Source organism: Aythya marila, assembly GCF_965140915.1.
Source record: "Aythya marila genome assembly, chromosome: 23".
NCBI classification, from domain to species: domain Eukaryota; kingdom Metazoa; phylum Chordata; class Aves; order Anseriformes; family Anatidae; genus Aythya; species Aythya marila.
Genome location: NC_139064.1, coordinates 818,784 through 839,332, shown reverse-complemented (window position 1 = coordinate 839,332; position 20,549 = coordinate 818,784). Strand labels below are relative to the sequence as shown.

General features: G+C 57.3%; 1 protein-coding gene across 3 annotated transcripts in view; it reads right to left on the bottom strand.

The window, feature by feature from the left end:
* The window catches only part of DSCAML1 (DS cell adhesion molecule like 1), a 95,156-nt gene that overhangs the window by 71,331 nt on the left and 3,276 nt on the right, over positions 1–20,549 (bottom strand). For all 3 annotated transcript variants that reach the window (XR_014318965.1, XM_082777844.1, XM_082777846.1), the window contains exons 2-3: positions 16,161–16,478; positions 13,265–13,411 (exon numbers count right to left, since the gene is read on the bottom strand). Coding sequence is in view for 2 of the 3 variants with exons in the window: in XM_082777844.1 (XP_082633970.1) it covers positions 13,265–13,411; positions 16,161–16,478 (465 nt within the window). In the remaining variant the exon portion in view is untranslated. The remainder of the gene's footprint in view (positions 1–13,264; positions 13,412–16,160; positions 16,479–20,549) is intronic.

Here is a 20,549-nt window from a genome sequence, read left to right as displayed (position 1 = left end):
TATGTGGGACGCTGGCAGGGCAAGGAGCTCTTGCCAGCACGGTGGAGGTGGGCGTTTGGTTGAACCTGGTCTCTGCTGCAACAAACAGAACCACAGCACAGCTCTTCCCATAGGGAAAGAGGAACGTGTGTGCCTGTGCAACAGCTTCTAGAAATGAGATTTGGACCTCTCAGGGATTTGGCTCCACGTTGCTCAGGGAACAGAAGTGGTGCTGGAGGTCTCAGAGGCTTAAACACGGCCACACCACCAGTCGGCACGGAGCAGGGCTGCAGGCAGCGCTTCCTCAGCTCGGTGTCCACAGCTCTGGGGCACACACTGTGCCTCCTTCCCTTCCCAGCACATAACCAGGCGATCCTGCACCGAGTTTCCAGCACACATTATGCAGCTGCAACCTTGAGCTGGTGCCCTCAGCATCAGGAGCGCCGGAGAAGCCCAGCAGCTGCTCCCACGCTCGCCGGATGGCAGGGAGGAATCCTGACACAGCCATCATAAAACCTCGCCTGCAATTGATCTTATCCAGCAAGGCAGGACGGGGGTAACTATAACTCACGTGTAATCACCAGATATGACACGACAGGTTATGCCAGAGCTCTGCCAAGAAAGATCACAGCGACGATTATGAAGTTAATTCCTGACACCACCACGCGCGCACCGTACGTCTACTGCATGCAATAGCCATAGCTCTTGTTTAAACAAGGGGCCGTGCCAGGATGTCTGATCGATTGTACAACAGCAGGGCTCAGGGAGTGCTGCTAAGCACGTGGAAATGGGCCAAGAGGCAGCACAACATCACCTGGGGGAGCTGGTGGGAGCCACGCACCTCCTGCTCCCCGGCGCAGCGGGTAGGGGTCAGGGACAGCTCCAGGGCCAGCTGTGGGGCCGCTGTGGCTGCTTTGGGGCATCCCAAAGGGTTCTGGGGCACCCACACCTCTGCACTTTCATTTCTCAGTGAATGCTCTGAGTTTCTGCCCCCGCCACGCCGGGGGGGAGAAGCTGGTGTGGTTATATCGGGAGGCAAATGGTGAGCTGCGTGGTGGTTTTGTTCAGCCCAAGAAAATCCTGATGGAGCTGTTTGTGGACGCTGGGCTTTGTGGAGGCTTTGTCCCGGGCTGCACAGAGCACGGAGAACAGCCCAGGAGCATTAACTCTTCTGTGAGCTCGGGAGGCATTTTAAGAGACAACATCGTTAAACAACGCCATGATTGCAGGCACCCATCTAGCGCGTAATGCCATTAGGTTCCTCGCGTAATGCCACAAAGAGAACGCAAGAGATCCAGGGCAAACGGACATAAAATGACACACAACAAGCAATTTCCAGCGGTGTCACCAGCCTCTGCTGCCTGCAGCGCTCTGCTCCTCCGAGATGCAAATGAGAGCTGCTGTGCAAGGGGAAGCAGCTACGAGCAATCAGTCAGGGGCTGGAGCAGGCTCTGGCGATAACCGGCACAGAGCTTCTGGTTTCAGCCACCACCAAAATTCCCCAGCAACGGGGGCAAAAAGCCCTGTGCTTCCCCTTAGTGACACACCAAAGGTCTCAGTGCAGTCGTGCCAGGTCTGTTCGGTTGACTTCTCAGATTCCCCAGGGCCTGGCAGCTGAGTTGTTGTGCAAAGGGTCGAGGCTGGACCCTGAGTTAAGCAGCACGAGGGGGTTTGGCCGAGCTGAGCACCACGCACAGGGCACAGCACCCAGGCAGAGGGAGCGGGGAGCACAGAGGGAACCGGGTGGCCCTGACTTGCAAGCAGCAGGAACAGCCTGACCACGCCAGGCTGCAGGCTCAGAGCTGCTCCCAGCACAAAGACCCAGAGCAGGCGATGGGGGCTCTGCAAACGAGTATCAAACAGGGCAGAAAGAGAAGGTATTGCTCAGGAGGAAGCATAACAAGGCTGAAGCCCAGCGTGGCGCAGCCTTCAGATGAAATGGAGATGAGCTGGGAACCAATTGCTCCCTCTTGAGGGAATTCCTGGCTTGGGAGGAGCGTGGGGCAAAAACGCCCTCCCAGCACCTGCCCTTGAAGGCCCAAACATAAAAAGAGCCACAGCCAGTCCCAGGGGCCAACGGGGGGCCAGGCAGGCACCTCAACAGGGACCAGGCACTGGGCAGGGGCTGAGCTCTCCCAGGAGCACAGCACCCAAGGTGGGGACGAGCCCCTCGCCCCGTACACCCAGCCCCGCACCACGCAGCCCCTTCACAAGTCGCAGCCCTTGGTGCCACGTGGCGATGCAGGAATCTCAGTTCCCAGTTAAAAATAACACCCGTTTCCAGCCCTCAGAGGTGCAGAGAAATGTGACCTCTAAAAATCCAGAAACTGAAAGGCAAAGCAAATGAGTCCCAAATTTGTCTACGCTATAAACGTCAATTTCTCTTTGAAAGAAATGAATGTTTTTGATGAATGTTTTCTTGAATGCCTGCTTTTGGCAGTGCTGCCATCTGTGAAAAATCTATGCCACGCTTGCTATTAAGATTTCATTCCCGAGAAGAGTTGGGAGCCGTTTTAATAAACGGTTAAAAAACTGCCACGAGTCCAAGGGGCCAGCAGCTTGCTCACCGCCAGTGGCTCCTGCCACCCGGAGCACCTCTGACTGATGAGCTTAGGGCTGCCAGCCCCCAGCCGCCTCCCTCTGCAGCCCTCTAACAAGCAACGTTTTCAGAAGCACTTTAGCCGTGTTGGGCACTTAGGAACCTAATCCCTATCAACTCTGAATGAGATTTATATCCCTGAATGGCCAGCTCACTTGTGAGAGAGGTCCCTGGGTCGTGTAGAGCCTTTCAGAGATTTCACCCGACATCCCCAAGTCATTTATTAGCTTTTTAATGCTGTTCCTCGACAAAAAGCACAAACTCGCCCCGACCAGCCAGCCGAGGGGGTGCAACAGCAGCACCAGGGCTACCAAAAGCCTTGCGGAGGGGCTGAGGCCACATCCAGGGGCTGGAGAGGTGCGGATCCCCCACTCCCGGGCTGGGAAGGAAGCAAATCCCAAATTTTAAGGCTGCCAAAGGCTCGGTGCACAGACCATGGTTTCCTGCACATCCATCACAGCCCAAACTGCAAGGTCGAGCGATCCGAGGAGCCCACCTTCAGCACCCAGCACCGCGGCTCACGAAATGGAGTCCCGAAATGGCTGGTGGCTTTGGAGATCTGGTGCGTGACTAAATCGAGAGGAACAATAAGATCTTTTTCCAGATTCGGCAAACATCAGTATAATAAAAAAAATTAATTATATGCTTGAACACATGCACCAGAGCAATGCCCTGTATTTTCTCCTAATTGTTCTCCAAGCCTTGCAGAGCCACATTTAAATAAAAATGAAGCAGTTATTTAAACCACAATTAAAGATGGAGCAATTTATTTTTAAACTAGGAATATCGTCAGCGGAGCAGGAGCAGGCACAAGGGCCACGGCCAGGCCGGCAGGAGCAGACAGGCAGGGCTGGAGAAGCTCTCAGCACCCATGTGTGTCCAAATGCAGGTGTAGGAAAGAGAACGGTGGTCGTGAGCCCATGGAAAGGGTTCACCCTGGTTTGGGCAGCTGGGACCAGCTCCTCCTTCCACCTAGAGCCCAGGTCTCCCGAAGCACCCCAAGGCCAGGCACAGGCACAGCACCAGGCTCCATCTCTGCTCCCTTCCTTTCCTCCCCACAGCCCCAGAGCCTCTCCCCATGACAGAAGCTGCCCCCAGCACCCCCAGGAGCAGCAGCCCTCCCTGCCCCGCACCAGGAGGGCGCATCCTTCCCAGGGGGATGCTGCGGCGCTGCTGGAAGGGGGCTGGGGCGGGAGGAAGGGAAGCAACCACAACAAAAACCCACCCTCTCTTTTCATAAGACAGCAGAATTTATCAGCCTGCAGCCCTTCACATCTGTCTCCTCATACAAAATGAAAGAGGCTTTGAAAAACAGAGGAGATGAAATAAAGCCGTCTGTGTGAGGAAGCTGGCATCTCTGCCACTGTCACTGTCACCATGGTAGGAATAATGACCGCGATTGTTTCTGCATCTGCGTACGCGCGCGGGTGCGCATGGAGGGGGGAGGAAAAAGCACACCCACAGCCCCAGCACCGCTGCTCCCCGGGGACACCGACCCTGCTCCTGCACCCAAAAGTGGCCGTGGCCTTGTCCCCATGTGTGTAAGGCTCCCCGTGGCCAGGCCAGCAGGGATGGAGCGAGGCAGGGCTGAGCTCGCTGCTGTCTTGGCTCCTCTCCATCCCCAGCCCAAGGGCAGGGGCTCAAGCTCCTGAAAATGTGGCTTGAAGAGAAGTTTTGACCCCCAGGGCTTGTACGTCTCTTGGTACTCTGCTGCAGGAATTACTGCCCGGCTGCCACGGTGGGCACAGCTCTCCCTGGGGACCGCGGGGTCACAGGGCTGAGCCAGCACCACCCTCACTCCACTAGGTGGCAATTAAAGGGAGGTATAAAGGGAAAAAGACTGAGGCAGAACATGCCAGCAAACAGCTGGAGGAGCAAAACCTCTGCCTCTAAACCATTCTCAGAGCTGGCTTGGGCGTTTCGGGGAGGTTTCAGTGGTTCCAACCTAGAGTGCTTCCCACAGCTTGATCCTGAGGTGATCCAGCACCTTGCAGAGATCCCAACCCATGGACTGCAGCTCTCCTTCAGCAGCAGTGTCTGCGGCATGCACAGAAGCATTGCCACTCAGAAAACGCCTCCTGAAGGACAGAGGGCCCTGCTGAGCACTGCAGGGGTGAGGCGGGCGCACCACAGCACCACAGCTCACTCCTGGGACCAAGAGCTCTCCTCAGGGCTGGCTCCCAGCAGAGCAGCACCTCTCAAGGACCAGCAGCACACAGCGCAGGGGTCTCGGGCTCCCCCAGCCCAGCCCAGCTCGGTGCCAGCACCAGAAATTCACCCTGGACACCAGCACAGGGCTGCTCCAGAGGACAATGTTCCTTGCTCCCTCTTCTTGGCAATTTTCCGCAAAATGACAACTTGAAATTCAGTGCGTAACTGGAAGAAAACCTGTACCAGCGTGCAGAGCCACCCTGGGACTCGGCAGAGTCCACGCAGCGTATCCTGCTGTCACCAGCAGCCCGTGCTCCTCCATGCGTCTCCTCCTCCCTCTGTTCCCTCCACTTCAGTGCAATTTCTTTCACATAAATCATCTCGTCCTCGTGCCAGACTCATTGCGGGAAGTTTGTGCTCAGCAGGTAGCAGGGCTGCAGCCTCCAGGAAGGTGCCGCACTCAGGTGCTCCTCTGCGAGGCAGCGAGCGAAGCCCCCTGCAGGTGCTCCCCCCACCGCTCCCAGGGGCTGTGCTGGGCACTGGGGGGCTGCGAGGGCTCCTTCAGCATCTCTACACCACGGGGACCCAGCAGGGCCTCCCCCAGCTGCAAACTTGCCCTGACCCTCAGGCCAGCAGCAGCAGCGGAGGCAGAATCGGGGCAGCGTGTGCCAATGGCACAGCGGTGAGGTGTCGGGCAGAGATTTGCAGCCCACCTGCCTCGTGCTGCCGCTCCAAGCCCTCAGTCATCCATCCCATCCTGCACGCACCATTTCTCCGTTCCCTCCGGCACCACGGCTCCTCAGGATAGCAGAAGATTTACGCTCACAGGTAGGCAGAGAGATGGCAGCTCCCAGCCCGGACGCCCCTCTGTATTTCACGCCTTGGAGCTTGTCAAGCCGCCTTTGGCTCGTGCTCCGTCATCCCGCAGGCCTTGGAGCAGAGGCAAGGACATCACATGGGGCTGGGACGCCAGGAGCTAGATCAACTGCACCTTTCCTCCGCAGGCGACCGTCTGCATCCTTTCTTCCCTGCCCTGCACAGAAAGCAGTCAAGGACTCGCTTGCTCTGATCTCAGATGAAGCAGCCCTTGCGCAGCTCCAACAGCACAGCAAAAGCTGCCACCAGCCCTCCTGCAGGATGGCCCCAGCTCAGGCAGTTCTTGGTTGCAACATCAGCATTTGAGCTCTGCTGCACGCGAGATGAGGTAGCCAAAGCTGCTCTGCCAACTCAGGATTCAGCTGGAGGAAACAGCCCGGGCTGAACCCCACCAGGTGCAGCCCTGCTGCGCTCCCGTCCTGAGCGCTTTGCTGCGCAGGACTCCAGGGGTCCGAGGGCATCACCTGGCCAAAAGGCTGCGATCCCAAACCTCAGCCACCTCCTGCAGCTGTGCCGTGCAGGGACACAGCAGCAGGGCAGACGGTGGCCGTGGCCACACGGGTTCAGGTGGAGCCCTGCCGAGCCCAGCGCATCTGGAGGCGATGGGGTGCTCGTCCCTCGCTCTCCACATGCATTTTATTTACTTGTTTTAGTCCCTTTTTTCTTTTCTTTTTTTTTTTTTTTTTTTTTGGTGCGTGTGTGCATGTGTGTGAGATCGTCTCCAACGTGACTCTGCATTATCAGGGCTATAATGAGTCCTTGTTAAAATGGATTTGATGGAATAATTATATTCCAGAAAAAAACCTGCAGGAAAGCTCTCTCCCCTCTTAAAGGGCAGGATCATCAAACGTTCGCACCACATTATTTGCAGTCACACCTTCTGCTGCATCTGCTCCTTTTAAAATCTCTAACTCCAATCTGATCTGAATATATAAATCTGAATTATCACAGCAAAAGGAGATGTGCTCACACCTTTTTTTATCTGTTGCCATGGCGATTAGATAAAATTCACGCCAAGTCTCTGGGGAAGGATGAAATGATTTCAGACAGAATCTCACCCCACTTGGTGAGAATAACGCCTGGAGCTACTTCCCTCTGTAACAGGTCTGGGCACATGTCACAGCCAGCAAGGGGGCGAGGGGCGGGGGGACACCAGGACACCTCCGGAGATCTCGGGACCGACAGGAGAAAAGGTCCCGCAGCACCCCCAGCCAGAGCAGGGCCGGACACTGCTCCTCTGAATCACATCAGGATGCTCCACGGTGCAGGGAGAAGCTGGGAACTGCAGCTGAAAAGGCCAGCTCCTCGCCAGGCCTTTGCCCAGTGGTCCCAGCTCACGTCTCGGTGCTGTCCGTGAGCGCTGCTCCTGCCTGCTGCAGGCTCAGGGCTGGGCCACGAGCGATGGCAAAGCCAAAGAGTGCCCATGTCCTGGACCGCTGGGAGCTGCTCGCTTTGAGCCAGCTGGGCTTATCCTGCACTCAGCAAAGCCGAATAGAAGTGCTGACAGCCGGTACCTGTCCTCAACATCTCCTCCCCTGCCCCGAACAAATACCAACGCACAAACAAGGGCTGCTGTCACCTCGCCGTGTTTACTCGGTCCCAGCTTCCAGCTTTTCTCCAGTGACACGGGATGGATGTCCCCAGCACAAGGCCATTGATGGAAGGACAATGCTCAATTATCCAGGTCCAGGCCGGCCTCCTGGATCAGCTGCTGTGCCCCCAGCACGCAGCACACGTCTGCTGGCGAGGCAGCACCAGCAACCCCCATCCCAGCTCCAGACCACTGCCCCCGTAAATACAGCGGGGTCTTAATTGTTTTAATTGCCCGTAGCCTCACGTTGCACCTCTGCACTCATTGTGCTTCGAGACAGATTCAAGTGGAGTTTGTGTTTCTAGTATTTCAGAGAACGGCTGGCAGATGTTGCAAGGTACAGCAGAAAAGAACATCCACCTTTGGGGTAGATGGCTGTATTTAACCATGAGAACGCTGTCACACCTCTCCACGTCACCAAACAGCCGCTGGGATGAGCTCAACAATCCCAGTCAGACACTGCCGCAGGCAGCACGGCCAGGTCTCCTTAAATTGAGCTCGTATCTGAGCCACAACCAACAGACCAGCCTCAACAGATACTTTCTGAATTCCTAACAGGCCGTCATTCAGACAAGAACATTCACAAAAACAATTAAAACTTCACAAAACTGTGATTTTTTTTTCCCAGTTCCATCCTTCTGGCAAGCTTCGTGTTTCAGCTTTCAGAGAGAGGGCTTTGTGGCTCTCCAAAAACTAAAGCAGCACGTCCAAGTACCCGCAGCCCTCAAGCAGCAGCTATTAAGAAAAGCAGCACCCCAAAGCAGTCTGTACCCTGCGAAGGGTTGCACTGAGACATGTTTCCAGCACAAGGTGTCAAGTACATGACTCCAAAGCATCACAGAGCAGCTCAGCAATGGGTTCATGGGTGCAGTAACACTCACTGCCTCCAATAATCGCTTTTCCTGTGCTGCCTTGAGCCCCAGGCCACCAATTCCCCAGGCAAGACGAAGAAAAATGCCATCAGCTTTCATTCATGGCTCTGGGGACGTATCCAGGCCAGAGCCCAGCACCCCCCAGCCATCATCTGTGCCCAGCAGCCTTCTTCAGCACAGCCTGGGCAGACAACACATTTGTGCCAGTAAAGGCAAACCGAGGTGTAAATTCATCTCCGACCCCGCTGGGGGATGGTTTGGGTGTAACTGCACACAGGTGCTCCCTGGGTTACAAATGAAGTTTCCAAAAAGCCAGCTACAGCTCCAGTGAGCACACCTCAGGGATAGCAGGGAGCTCATTGCTGGAGGAGGGCTGGCAATTCCTCAGAAATGTGCTCTTTGTAGCACCGCAGATTTCCTACCCTCATCACCACCTTTGTAAGCCCCCGCTGGATACACACCCTGGTGGTGCCCACCTCTGTCGGGTCCATGTTAGCATCACCACCACGTGCCCAGCCCTGCAGAGCCCACAGCTGACAAAATCCAGCTAAATTCCTGCAGTACCAGGAGAGAGGACAACTCAGTGCCAGGAATCTCCATTTCTGTGTCACCACAATGAGAACACGGTGACCCTATGGCACCCTCGCTCAAAAACGCAACACATTTTCAACAAACCAAACCACGCACATGCTCCTGGACTTGGCATCACCCAGCCTGGAGATGTGGCTTTAAAAAAAGCCGTGCACCACGCTGAGTTCCTGCAGAGGCTCGTGGCAGCAGCTTCCCCCTGCCTCCCCACAGAGCAGGAGAGGGACGCGGGCAGCATGCTGCTCAGCGGCATCCTCCCCGGCCTCCTCCCACCCCTCTCCCCCAAGTAGACATCAAGATTCATCAATAGCAACAGAGTTTGAAATCACAGCCTCGGCGTGAAGTGCAATCTCGTACACAGCCCCCAAATCTGTAAGCGCTGCTGCTTTATTCTGAATAAGCACTAGCCCACGTTAAATGCCAGAATCCTGTGAGTGGTGCTGCACGTGTGCTACCAGGCTGAGAACGAGAGGCAAGATTGATTTGGATGTGAGCACCAGCAAAGCAAATGGGTTTTTGAAAACCCTGTAATTTCTCTGCAACCCTTGACTTCACTAAACACACATTTTTAGACTACGGCACAGTTAGGTAGGCATTAAACAAAAATGAGCTGCACTAATGATGATTTACGTGCAGGATAACCTTCTATAAAGAATTTATCTTTGATTTCAGGGTAAGTTTCAGTGTTGCCAAGTTAACCAAATAACGCGAGTCCCCACCAAAACCCCCCACTGCAGCAGTGCGATACAGACACGAGGCATTTTTCTGCAATTGTTTTAAGATCTCTCCTAAAATAGACCCAGTAGGTGCTCCTGGAAAAAAAAAATAAAAAATAAAAGACTTGTCAGGAACTTAAATGAAGAGAAGCCAGGCAGAGGCACCCTCCAAAAGCAGAGCACTGCTGCGCCAAGAGCAGCACTCAGGGAGCAGCACGCAGCCCACACCAGCCCCAGGCAGACCCCAAAAATTCCCCCACCCATCACCCACAGGGAGGGGGAAGCTTTCAGCCCAGTACCCCCAAGAAACACAGGAAACCCATCACGAAGCTTCTGAAACACGTGGCGAGACGGGGTTGCACCTGCAAGACCAGCAGCACCACAGGAAGCGCGCCCTCCCTTTCACAGGGTTTTTTTCCCCATTTCTGGGCTATTAAATGTTGTTTCAGTCAGGGAGAGGAATCGGGACACTACAGAAAGCAAGCACCTAGGGTGAAAATAGTCATTGAAAGGAAAGTTTTCTGCCACAGAGCGCTCTGGATGGAGGATTTATTACTGAGCCTGCTAGGACCGTGCATGCCCTGACGCACCAAGGGTTAGCAGGAAGGAGCACAGTCCTCTGCAGAGACTAGAGGAAAGTTTCACAAAAAACACTGGCTGGCATGCACTGATATTAGGGGAAAAGAAACCAAGTTTGAAGTAAGGCTTGGCTTCACTTCTGAAAGAGCTGCAGTACCTCCACAGACCTTTTGTTTCCGGAGGATGACTGGGGGAGCACTACGCAGTGCCGTCAGTACCACGCGTGGTGTTGGCACACCTCTGGCACGAGGGGGCTGGCAGTGCTCAGCACTCCTCGCCCGGAGCAGCAGGAGCCCCCTCCTTGCCTTACACACCAAGAAGTAGGACAAAATCAAAGGCTCACCGTAGGTCAGGAGGAGAGCATGTTTTTGGTAACAGCAAAGCCAGTTTTAGCTCTAGCGATAGCAAGAAAAAAAAATAAGCTTCAGGCAGATACTATATTTGTAATCCAACAGCAAAACATGTTTGCTTGTGTTGACTCTGCACTGTAACACGATTTATATGTTCTGTCTTTAGGGTAATTATTGCTTTAGAATGTTAAAATTGTTCCACTCTAATTAAATCATCATATTAAAAAATCCACCGCAAAAGCGAACTTGGGAACAAGTCTGGTTAAGATCATGCAAGCGCACGGGTGCCCGGGTGACGAGCGCGCTGCTCTTCAGACGGAGCGCAGACACCACACTGCTCCCACGTGCCAGGAATGCACTGCAGCACCAGGGGCTGCAAGGTGAGAAGAAAATTCAGGGCAGAGCTCTTAGGATGTGGATCCATCCCCGGAGCACAATGCCAGCACGGCACCAGGCTCACCCAGGGCTCTGTCCACAACGAGGGGTCTCGGCTGCGGGGTCCACACCACCCGCGCCTGCCAGCTGCTTGGGGACAGGGACACGGAGCCAAGCAAAGCCCCGAGTTTTGTGCCTTCTGCTCCTGAAAGCAGAGCTGCAGCACAGCAGAGCCTGCAGAGCTATTACCAGCGCTCAGCCCAGGCGGCAGTTCGAGCAGATGACGTGCTGCAAGGTGTCTGCGCGCTCCAGCCCCTGGAACCACCACTCGTCCTCCCGAGAGGTGCTGGAGGAGACAAGGGCTGAGCAGCCCTGGCCAAGCACTACTTGTTTTGTTACAAAAGCAGCGTAAGAACCCACCAGAAGCTACAAACACGTGGCATGCAAACGGCCCACCCAGCTCCACCGCACAGTGCAAGTTCCTCGGGGCGGCCCTTGGAGTCCCTGGGGTTTTCAGCACCCTCAGGAGTGCCCAAAGCAGCAGGGCAGTGCCAGAAACCTCCAAGCAAGCCCTGCCAGAGCCAGCAGGGCACTGAAACCCCACCTCACACCCCGTGTTAGGGCAAAAGCAGCTGTTCCCCAGGGCTGTGCTGAGGCTGTGGCCGAGCCTGCGCCCTGCCAGCACCTCCCATGCCTCTTCTGCGCAGCGGCCGGCCTCAGGGCAACCCCCCCCAAAAAGGCTTGTAAACGGGCCTCAGAGACCACCCAGGGGTTTCTCACCTAGTAAAATGAAGCGGGCATTTCTGTGATACCACAAAACACCCTGAAATGCCAGAAAGGTTTGTGTTCAGGAAGGCTGTTTGCTAAACCAGAATCTCCCTTCCCGGGCCAAAGGCTGTTGCAGGCACGGAGCAGCTGCCCGTCAACGCACGAGCATCCTTCCCAACTCCTGCCTGGGGAAGACCGTGCTCCGGAGGCGAGGAGTCTCATGCAATATTTCATCCCAAGACTGTCAGAAGTGGGTCAGTGCTGGGGAGGAGGGGCACCATAAACCCAGCTCCTGACCACGGCAAGGGAGCTGGCTCAGCGCCCCGGCTCTGCCACCCGGCACAGGCTCAGTGCCAGCGCCAGGACGGGCACAGCGGGTGTCAGAGAGGTGTCCTTGCTGCCCCGGCCGCCAGCTCAGCACCGCTCTGGGTGTCACCTCGCAGCCGGTGCTGCACAGACCCCACAGAGCCCCACAGCAGGAGGAGAGGGCAGCGCTGAGCCAGCAGGTCAGCTGCACAATGAGGGACACCACCAGCGAGAGCCACCGCAGCCCCCAGGAAGCTCGTCCCCCTCCAGGTGAAGCACTTTGCTCCTTAAGCTCCTTAGGAAACATCCCTGCAAGGCGGATTAAAGCAAATCCCCTCCCCTGCATGGTCAGCGGCTGGCACCAGGCTGTCCCCCCAGCTGCCACCCCCCTTGTGCCCCCCATGCCAGCCCCTGGGCGCGTCCCCGCCGCGTGGCCAGCGTGGCGATGCCCAGCCCCAGAGGAGCATCGGGACTTACTGACCTATGAGCAAATATCAAGCACTGAGCACTCACTCTGGGCAAAATCCTTTAATTCTTTCTGGATCCCCTGGGGCAAGCAGCATCGATTGCTTTGCTATAGCTTACACGCGCTGCGCAGGGCAGCCAGCGCTGCCATCAATACAGCCAGGGAGGGAGCCAAGAGGTCACCCCGGTACATGGGGACACTGGCGGCTCCACGCAGTGCCCAGCACCTGCCCGTGGCCCTGTGCTGCTCCCCAGCCTGTGACAAGCCTGGCAGGACCCAGTGTACCAGCAGAGGCACAGCACACCCATGTCCCCTGCTCCTTTCCCCTCCTGCTTGGCCACACCAAGGCACCAGCTCGTGTCCAACCCAGGGGATCTGCTGAGCCCAGACTCTGCTCTTAGAGGCTCTCTGCTCTCACCAGGACTCAGGGTGTGCAGTGCCTGCCAAAAATCTCAGGGAACTACCCAAAGGTGGCAACTCCCTGCAAAGACACAGGCGCTGCTGTCCCCACCATGGCCCCAACCCAAAACCACAACAGCAGCGTTGGTGCTGGGTGGGACACATCCAGCCTGGGTGGCCAAGGTGCTTCCCATGCCAGCACAGAGGCACACGATGCCTTTAGCAGAGTGCCTCTTCCCATGGCTGAAGCTGGTGTGAAAACACACGAGGAAGGCTGGAGTATTGACTTGTGTGCCACTGATGGCTGCGGGTCAGCACAGGGACAGCACGGGCAGGAGCTGATGCCCCAGCCCCAGGTGCCACACAGCCACAGGGGGGACACCAGGACAGGACACACGCTGCCACGCTTACACCAGGCACCTGCGAGCACGGCGATGCTCAGAGCACAGCCTCAGCACCGGGGACCCCGAAGGCAGCACCACCAGGCTTCTCCAGTCCGAAGCCCCAACACGCCCATCAACAAAACCTTGGCTTTGGCAGCACAGACGACAAACCACAAAAACATTCTCCACGACGCTCAGCCCGGCACGGCAGAGCAGGTCCGATTCTCCGAGAGCACCGGGCGTTTTCCCAGCAGCTCCTCTCTTACCTGGGATGATAGAAACGGTGTCTTTCTCCCAGGACACAACACTAACGTATTCCTGCACTGAAGAGGGGATGAGGCACTTGAAAACAGCCACGTTTCCACGCATCGACCTTTGGTCCTCCACCCGGACGGTGTACGGCTCCCTGAAAACTGCGGAGAAGAGCAGATGGTTGGTGGCGTGGCGGCACTGGAAGCGAGCACGCTGCCTTTCGCTTTAATCCCACAGCTCCCAAACAAACAAACCCACCCAGCCATAAACTGCTCCCATCCACAACACTTGGCCCACACAGAAGCAGGGGCAGAGGCAGCACGAGGTAACTCTGCTGCTCACCTCCCCATCCCCGAGGGGTGCTCTGAGCCTTGTCCTTGTCACAGGGTGCCCGTGAGCTGCCCCCAGAGCTGCCCCGTCCCTCGGGGTGATGCACGCCCCAGTAGCAGGGTGCTCCCTGGGGCCAAGCCCTCCTGCAGCTCTCATTAGGGCAGCTGGGTCTGCCGCAGCCTTATCAGCGCATACGAGACACCGCTGTGCCCAGGAACCATCACCGAGCCCAGAAAAAACAGGCACCAGGAACTCCAAGGATGCAAATGCAGGAGTGCAGGTGCCTCCACCTGGGGACAGTAACTGTGCCCTGTAGGACACCTGGACATTGCCACCATGAGGGGACAGCCATTTCCTTCATTTAATGACACCCCACGGCCAGAACAAAAGCAGCAGATAAATCTCTTCATAAAAAAAAACTCCAAAGGTCACAAAAATAAGCTGTTTACCCCAAGTGGAAAGCACCCCTTGGCGATGCACCCTACTCCAACAGGCAGGCAGTGAGGGGTGCTGGCATTTCCACCCCCGTCTCCCTGGGGTGCTGGGTGACTCCTCCTGCTGGTGCCACACGCCAGGTGACAGCCATAAAGCAATCAATGGCCAGCTGCAGGGGGTGCCCCACGTGTGCCACCCCCCAGCTCCCCGCTATGCACTGGGTGCCCCTGGCAGAGGGGAGGCAGCGAGCTGGGGCTGCAGGGGAGAAGCCCCCACCAAGGGACACCAGCACCGAAGCAGATTAGGTAGCAAAAGCCTCCTTAATCACAAGGAGCCGAGGCTTATTCACGGGCTTTAAAGGCCAGCAGGGAGCACGAGGACCATCCAGCCCGGCTGCTGCCCCGTGCGCCCAGCCCCTCGGCTGCCCCCAGCAGCCCCAAACCCAGCTCCGTGCGGAGCCAGCCCCAGTTTCCCCTGCTGCTGCCGAGCCTCCTGCTCCCAAAGGGTGAATTAAAGCCCCCACTGGCACACTGAAAGCTTCCCACTGGCTAGAGAGATTTACTCCACGCACTCACTACCAGGTTTCCCAAAGCTTTGAGACTTCTCCAATTCCCCGTGTTTTTAATTGGGGTTTATTTGCTTTCTTTATACAGCTTTAATTGGCTTTACTTGCACGGCCATCACAAAGCAGGGGAGAGCAACGGGGACACGAGCCTGGGTGGATGCAGAAGCAGGGGGACGTTTCGCAGCCATTTCCAACCAGGATAAAGCCAAAGCACCAGGAACCACCGCAGCCAGGAACCATCCTGGTGGCCCCAGTGCCCCACACGTGGCCCTGCTGGGAAGTGCCTGCTAATTGCGCCTGCTAATTGCACCTGCTAATGGGGCACAGACAGCCAGGCTGCCAGCTGAAGGCCTGCTCACAGGGGGGCATTAAGGCAGGGCTCAGCCCTGCCACCACCCTGCTGTGATCCCAAAAAACCCTCAGAATGTGGAAGGGTAGTGGAGGCTGAGCGCAGGGGGGCAGGCAAGGAGCAGGGGCAAAACGTGTCCCCTGCAGCACCCCCAGAGCATCCTCTCGTGTGAGCCCTGCACAACCACACCCTCCCTTTCACTCCCTGCCAGGCAAGTTTGCCAAAACTCCCCGCTTTTAGCAAATCTGAGCCCAGGCTCACCAGCCCCAGGACCTGGGAAGCACAAGCTGCAGCCAGGCCATGCTCACCCCGCACCATGCTTCACCCCACGCTGCCAGCCCCAGGGTGGGTGCCCCACGAGACACCCCCCACCACGGTCCCCAGGGATCGAGGGACCCCCACAAAGCCCCGGCACGATTTGGGCAGCAGCTCCCTGCTGCACGTCCCCATTTATTGCACCCTCCCCGTTTGCTGTCCCTCCTCCGCTCCGCGGTGGTTTATAGGTAACCTGGTAATGTTGGTAAATAATTCACCCCGGGGAGGGGGGTTAATACCAATTTACTCGGCAGTACAAGGTATTAAAATAAAAAACCCTGTAGTCACTTCTGTCATGTTCCCTCTGCTAGCCCCACTTTTAATAGGTTACATAATGAAGCCATTCCTGGGCTATTAGCCCTCCTCAGCCTGGTCAATAATTTACTATAATGGCTTCTGGAAGCAGCTCTTTGCCATATTCCTCCTTTTTTCTTTGCTTAATAGGCCTTGGCATGCTCGGGCTGGATGCTGCAGTGGGAGCAGGCAGGTCTGAGAGGGGCAGGGGGGTCTCCGTGCTCCAAGCAGAGGTGGCCCGGGTCCTCCCCTCGTGCACACCCCGTGTGTGGCTGCAGTGTGCCAGAGCTGATTCACGGGGGGTGACCTCTCCTGCAGCAAGGATGCAGCAGCACCACTGCCCCAGGCGCTTGCTGGAGGCACCCAAACCCTGCACCGTGGCCCTGCTCTTTGCTCCACAGCCGACAGAGGACCTGAGCTGCAGAATTTGCCCTTAGGTGGGCGGGATGCTGCTTGGCACACACATCTCAGGCTGCCTCTGTCCCACACACAGCCCCTTCTGCTCCCATCCGCACAGCACCGATCACTCCCTTTGCAGCAGCAAGCACAGCCCTAGCTCAGCACTGCTCCAGGAGATAAGCCAGCACCTCATCAACCCCCCCCCAACCCCCCCAGCTCCTACCTGCTTTAACACGGATATTTGGGCTCCTGATTTTGCCAGCCGAGTTCTCCGCGGTGCAGAAGTAGTCGTTGTCGTGGATGAAGCTGTTGAAGGCTGATGGCGAGAAGGGGTAGAGCTGCAAAGTCCCATTGGCATGGACGTGCCGGATGTGGGGCACATCGTAGATGTCGTCGCCTGTGGCCAGGTACCACCGAAGGACGGCGCTGGGTGACCCCGCGGCCGGGCAGGGGATCACCACCCCCACTGTGCTGGAGAAGGTGACCTGCTGGATGGAGTCGTTCACAAAGTAGAGGCTGGTTCCAACATCTTCAGCGAGAGCTGCGGGGGAAGCAGAGGCCGTGGGTTATTACAGATAACTCCCCCCACCGGGGCAGCTGCCCTGAGCCCAGCCCCGACACGCGGCAGAGCAGGAGGAGGCAGCGCAGGAACATCGGTGCACGAGCTGGAAGCATAAAGGCCACCTTCACAGGCCAGCGCTCTTGCTGGCAGCACGGATCATGGACCACGAGTGCCTAACCGGGACGGCTAGGGGCTGTGCACGCATGGGGGGGTGCCAGGATCCCCCAACTCGGTGGGGAGAAGGCACAGCGTGAGGAATCTCCACGCATGGGTGCCCCCAGATGTGCGGCCCCAGCTGGGGCTGTGCACGCACTGCTGGCCCTGAGCACACTTTCACATCGTGCCTCGGCACCCACAGGGCTGGGGACACCCAGGGGCACCTGCATCCTGCAGGCAGCTCTGCAGGGAAGCCACCGGGATGTTGGTGAGCCCCAGGTGAACCTCTCCCAAGCAGGGCAGGAAGATTTGCTGCCAGCCCACTGCTCCAAGAGAGGAGCAGGAAAACTGCCTTTGGCCTTGCTGTCCTCTCCTGGGGTCAGGGCAGGGACCCCAACCCAAGCCTGAGCTTTCAGCCCTGCCATCCGAGGGGAGCTCACGGCCCCCCAGAAGCTTCCCAGGGCACTTGGCTGGCTGCAGGGAAGCAGGGAGGAGACCTCTGCGCCCAGCTCCTCCTGCCTCCCCTTCCCACTCCAGGACCACGAGCACAGCCAGCGAAGCCTCCTATAAATACAGATGAGGCAGCCCCCAGTCACTTTGCTCGTTTTTTTTCTTTTTTTAGCCACACTTTTCCGCGTGGGCGGCAGGACACGGATATAGAAAGCGGCCCTCGGCGGGTGTATTAATAGCTCTGGCTGAGAGCACCGCTCGTGGTGCTGCAGAGCCAACACGCAAATAACACCACGCTGCTGGCTCCCAACGAGCCACCGGGGACCCTCCCTGACCTCGATTCCTCAACTTGGGGAGGAGGGAACAGGAGCAGGGGGGAGAAGGGAAGAGTCTCCTTGCATGAACATCCTCCAGGCAGCACCTCCGGGGCAGCGCAGCTGCCGGACAAGGAAAGGCTCCGGAGGTGCCGTTGGCCACAGCACCAAGCTGCCCACATCCATGGAAAAGAGTTTTCTTTTCCTCAGGCGGGATCTGAGAGCACACCCCTCTCCTGTCGTGTCCCCTGCGTGCTCAGGACCATTCTCCACCAGGTTACGGGCACCACAGCCCCTCGGCCCTTCCTGCGCAGAGCCCCCGTCCTGCCACCAGCAGGATGTCCGCGTGCCTTTCAGCACCACTAAACCAGAGGTGAGAGCCTCCGTGTCTTGCTCTCCGTGTACTCAGCACCAACCACCACCCAAAGTGACCGATTTTCCTCCTTTTCCTGCTCAGAGCCCAGTGGTCCCACCCCAAGGACCCTGCAGCCCCGCGAGCCATGGGTGTAAGGGACCAGCGAGAGGCGAGGCGCAGCACCAGCACCGCACACCAAACACCACATTTATGGGCTGCCCAGGGCACTGCCCACCTCCCGAGCTCAGCACAGGGCTCCCAGCACACGGAGCGTGCTGTGCACCCATCCTGCACCCCACACCTCCAGCTGGGTCCTGGGGTCCATCCTGGAGCAGCGATGGGAGAGCAGCCACCCCCCGACGGGGAAATCTCCTCTTTCCAGCCCCCCCGGGGGGCTTGGTGGTAGGAGGGGGAAAAGAGTGGAAAAATACCTCCTAAACTGAAATTCAGCTTAGCCATGAAGCTTTTTCAGGTCAAAGGGGGAAAGGGATTTTTAATAGAAAATGGAAGTTATGGGATTGGCAATAGTTATGTGACAGACGCATAGAGTTAAATCCAGATAATCTCCTTTACCATTTAGCATTGAGCACCATCCTAATTCCATGTTTCATAAAACTGTCTCCAAATCACCGAGAGATTAAATATTTAGAAATAGCTCCGCAATATTTTTAAACCAGAAATCACTGCTCACATCTGGTCAGATGTGCTGACCCTAACCTAAATATCGAGGGCATTAATTCACACGAGCCCGAGCAGAGGCGGCCACGGAGGAAGGGCTCCACATGCGCTGGTTTCTGCTGCGGGAGCTGCAGGCACACGGCACCGAACACCCCAGCCCAGGCTGCTGTGGAGGCAGACCTGCACAAAGCCCACCACGTGGCCGGACACTGCCTGGCTTGCTCTGAACGGCAGGTATTTGAAGTTATCAAGGTGCAATCTTCTTAAATTGTACTAAATTGCAACCTAGAGGTATTGAAATATTAATATCTCTTTCTGAGCTGGGAGAAGCAAGTCATTTTGCTATCATCCCTTAGGAACATTTACTAGCCTTGATGGCTGGACTTGCCAAACTCCAGAACCCGCAGAAGCGCGGCGGCTCGCCGCTCTGCAGAGCCGTGCGCTGCACCGAAGGCACTCATTTACTCTAACGAGTGGCTAAGGCAGAGCGGCCATAAATTGACCCCGGGGTTTGTCAGCAAGTCACGTACCTCGGAAGAGGCAGCTGAGATATAGGTGTGAGCCCTGCGTGAGAGGCAGCACAGGCTGCGGCAGCACAGAAATGCCACCCCAGATAAAAGCTCAGCCATGCAACCCTTCCTCACCCCCAAACCTCACAGCAGAGCTGGTCCTTTTGTCACTAAGTGGATTTAGGACTCCTCAGACAACAACTGGCTGCACATGAGTGCAATTAGAGATGTTTCTCCTGGAGTAGGAGGCTTCTTCTCCTGCCCTCGATGCACACACATCACCTGTGTTAGCATTCAGGACCCCTCAGCTGTCCCCAAACCCAAGAGGCTGTGAAGAACTGCAGGCTAATCACCACCTCACCACTCGTTTATTATCCTCATTAAGGGTGGTTGACACCTGCCAAGCTCAAGGGGAAGGTGAACTGAAGCCTGGCACACACAGCAGGGTGGGAATTGGAGGTAGGTGGCAAGTCGTAGCCTTTCCTCCCAGCTGGAGGAAATTGGGCAGCAATTCCATCCCACGCTGCCTGCACACCTGTAGTGCTGGGGCAGCCTTTGGCCTTCCCTGGAACGAGCTGCCACCAAGCCCTCATCTTCAGGAGGCTTTGATAACCTTTCTGCTAACGAAGGGAGTGACCTTGGATCTGACGGAGCAAGAAGTGACACCTTGGGGCACCACGGAAGGGCCAGGGAGAGGAGCAGCGGGGCGAGGGGACGGGCACACGGCTGGTGCCCTTCAAGCTCTCCAACACCCCGCAGAGCCCAGGCACACCCCCAGCAGCAGCACAGCTCTCCCACATGGGTGTCACCCCATGCCAGCACCTTTCCAGCCCCGAGGGATGAAGCCAGGACCCCAGCCGTGCCGGCTCCCCAGGGACCCCTGCTGGGGGTGGGAGCGGTGCCCCCAAAATGCCCAGCACAGCCTGGGGGGCTCAGCAGGAGCCCAGCACCCCACAGGCAGTGACCCAAGCACCTTCCCCAGCCCTGGCACTCCCGAGCAAATCCCACCCAGGGACAGCCTTGGAGCTCGCAGCCACCTCCTGTGTGGGGGGAGATGGAGCGAGGAGAGCCTCCGGTCCTCCGCAGGGAAGGGCTCGGAGTGCTGCCGCCTGCTCCTTAATGCATCTGCATGGAAATGAAGGCCTGAACCACCTCCAGCTATTACAGCAGCACCCAGGCAGAGGCTGTAACCCTTGCGTGGAAAAGCAGCACTCCCCACTGATTTGCTTGGCCCCAGGAACGTGGTGCTGGGGTCACCTCCTGCTTCAGCTGCCCGCAAGCACCGGTGCCACCACCCCATCCCCGTGGGGCCGGACGCGTCCCCAGCTCTGCACCAGCTCCCTTCAGCTTCCCTCAGCTCCTCCAGGAGGTGGGGAACAACCAGGGACCGCAAGCAGCAGCCTCATCCGTGCTGAATACAGAGTCCAGGTCCCGAGGGGACAGCAGGGACGTGGCCCAGGTGGGTGACAACACGGTGCCAGCAGGAGGCCGGGCAGGCACACCAGGCAGGACGTGCTCCTCCAGAGCCACCAGCCCAGGGCTCCAGCAAAACACAGCTTGCACACTCGCCCTAAAAAGCACAGACAAG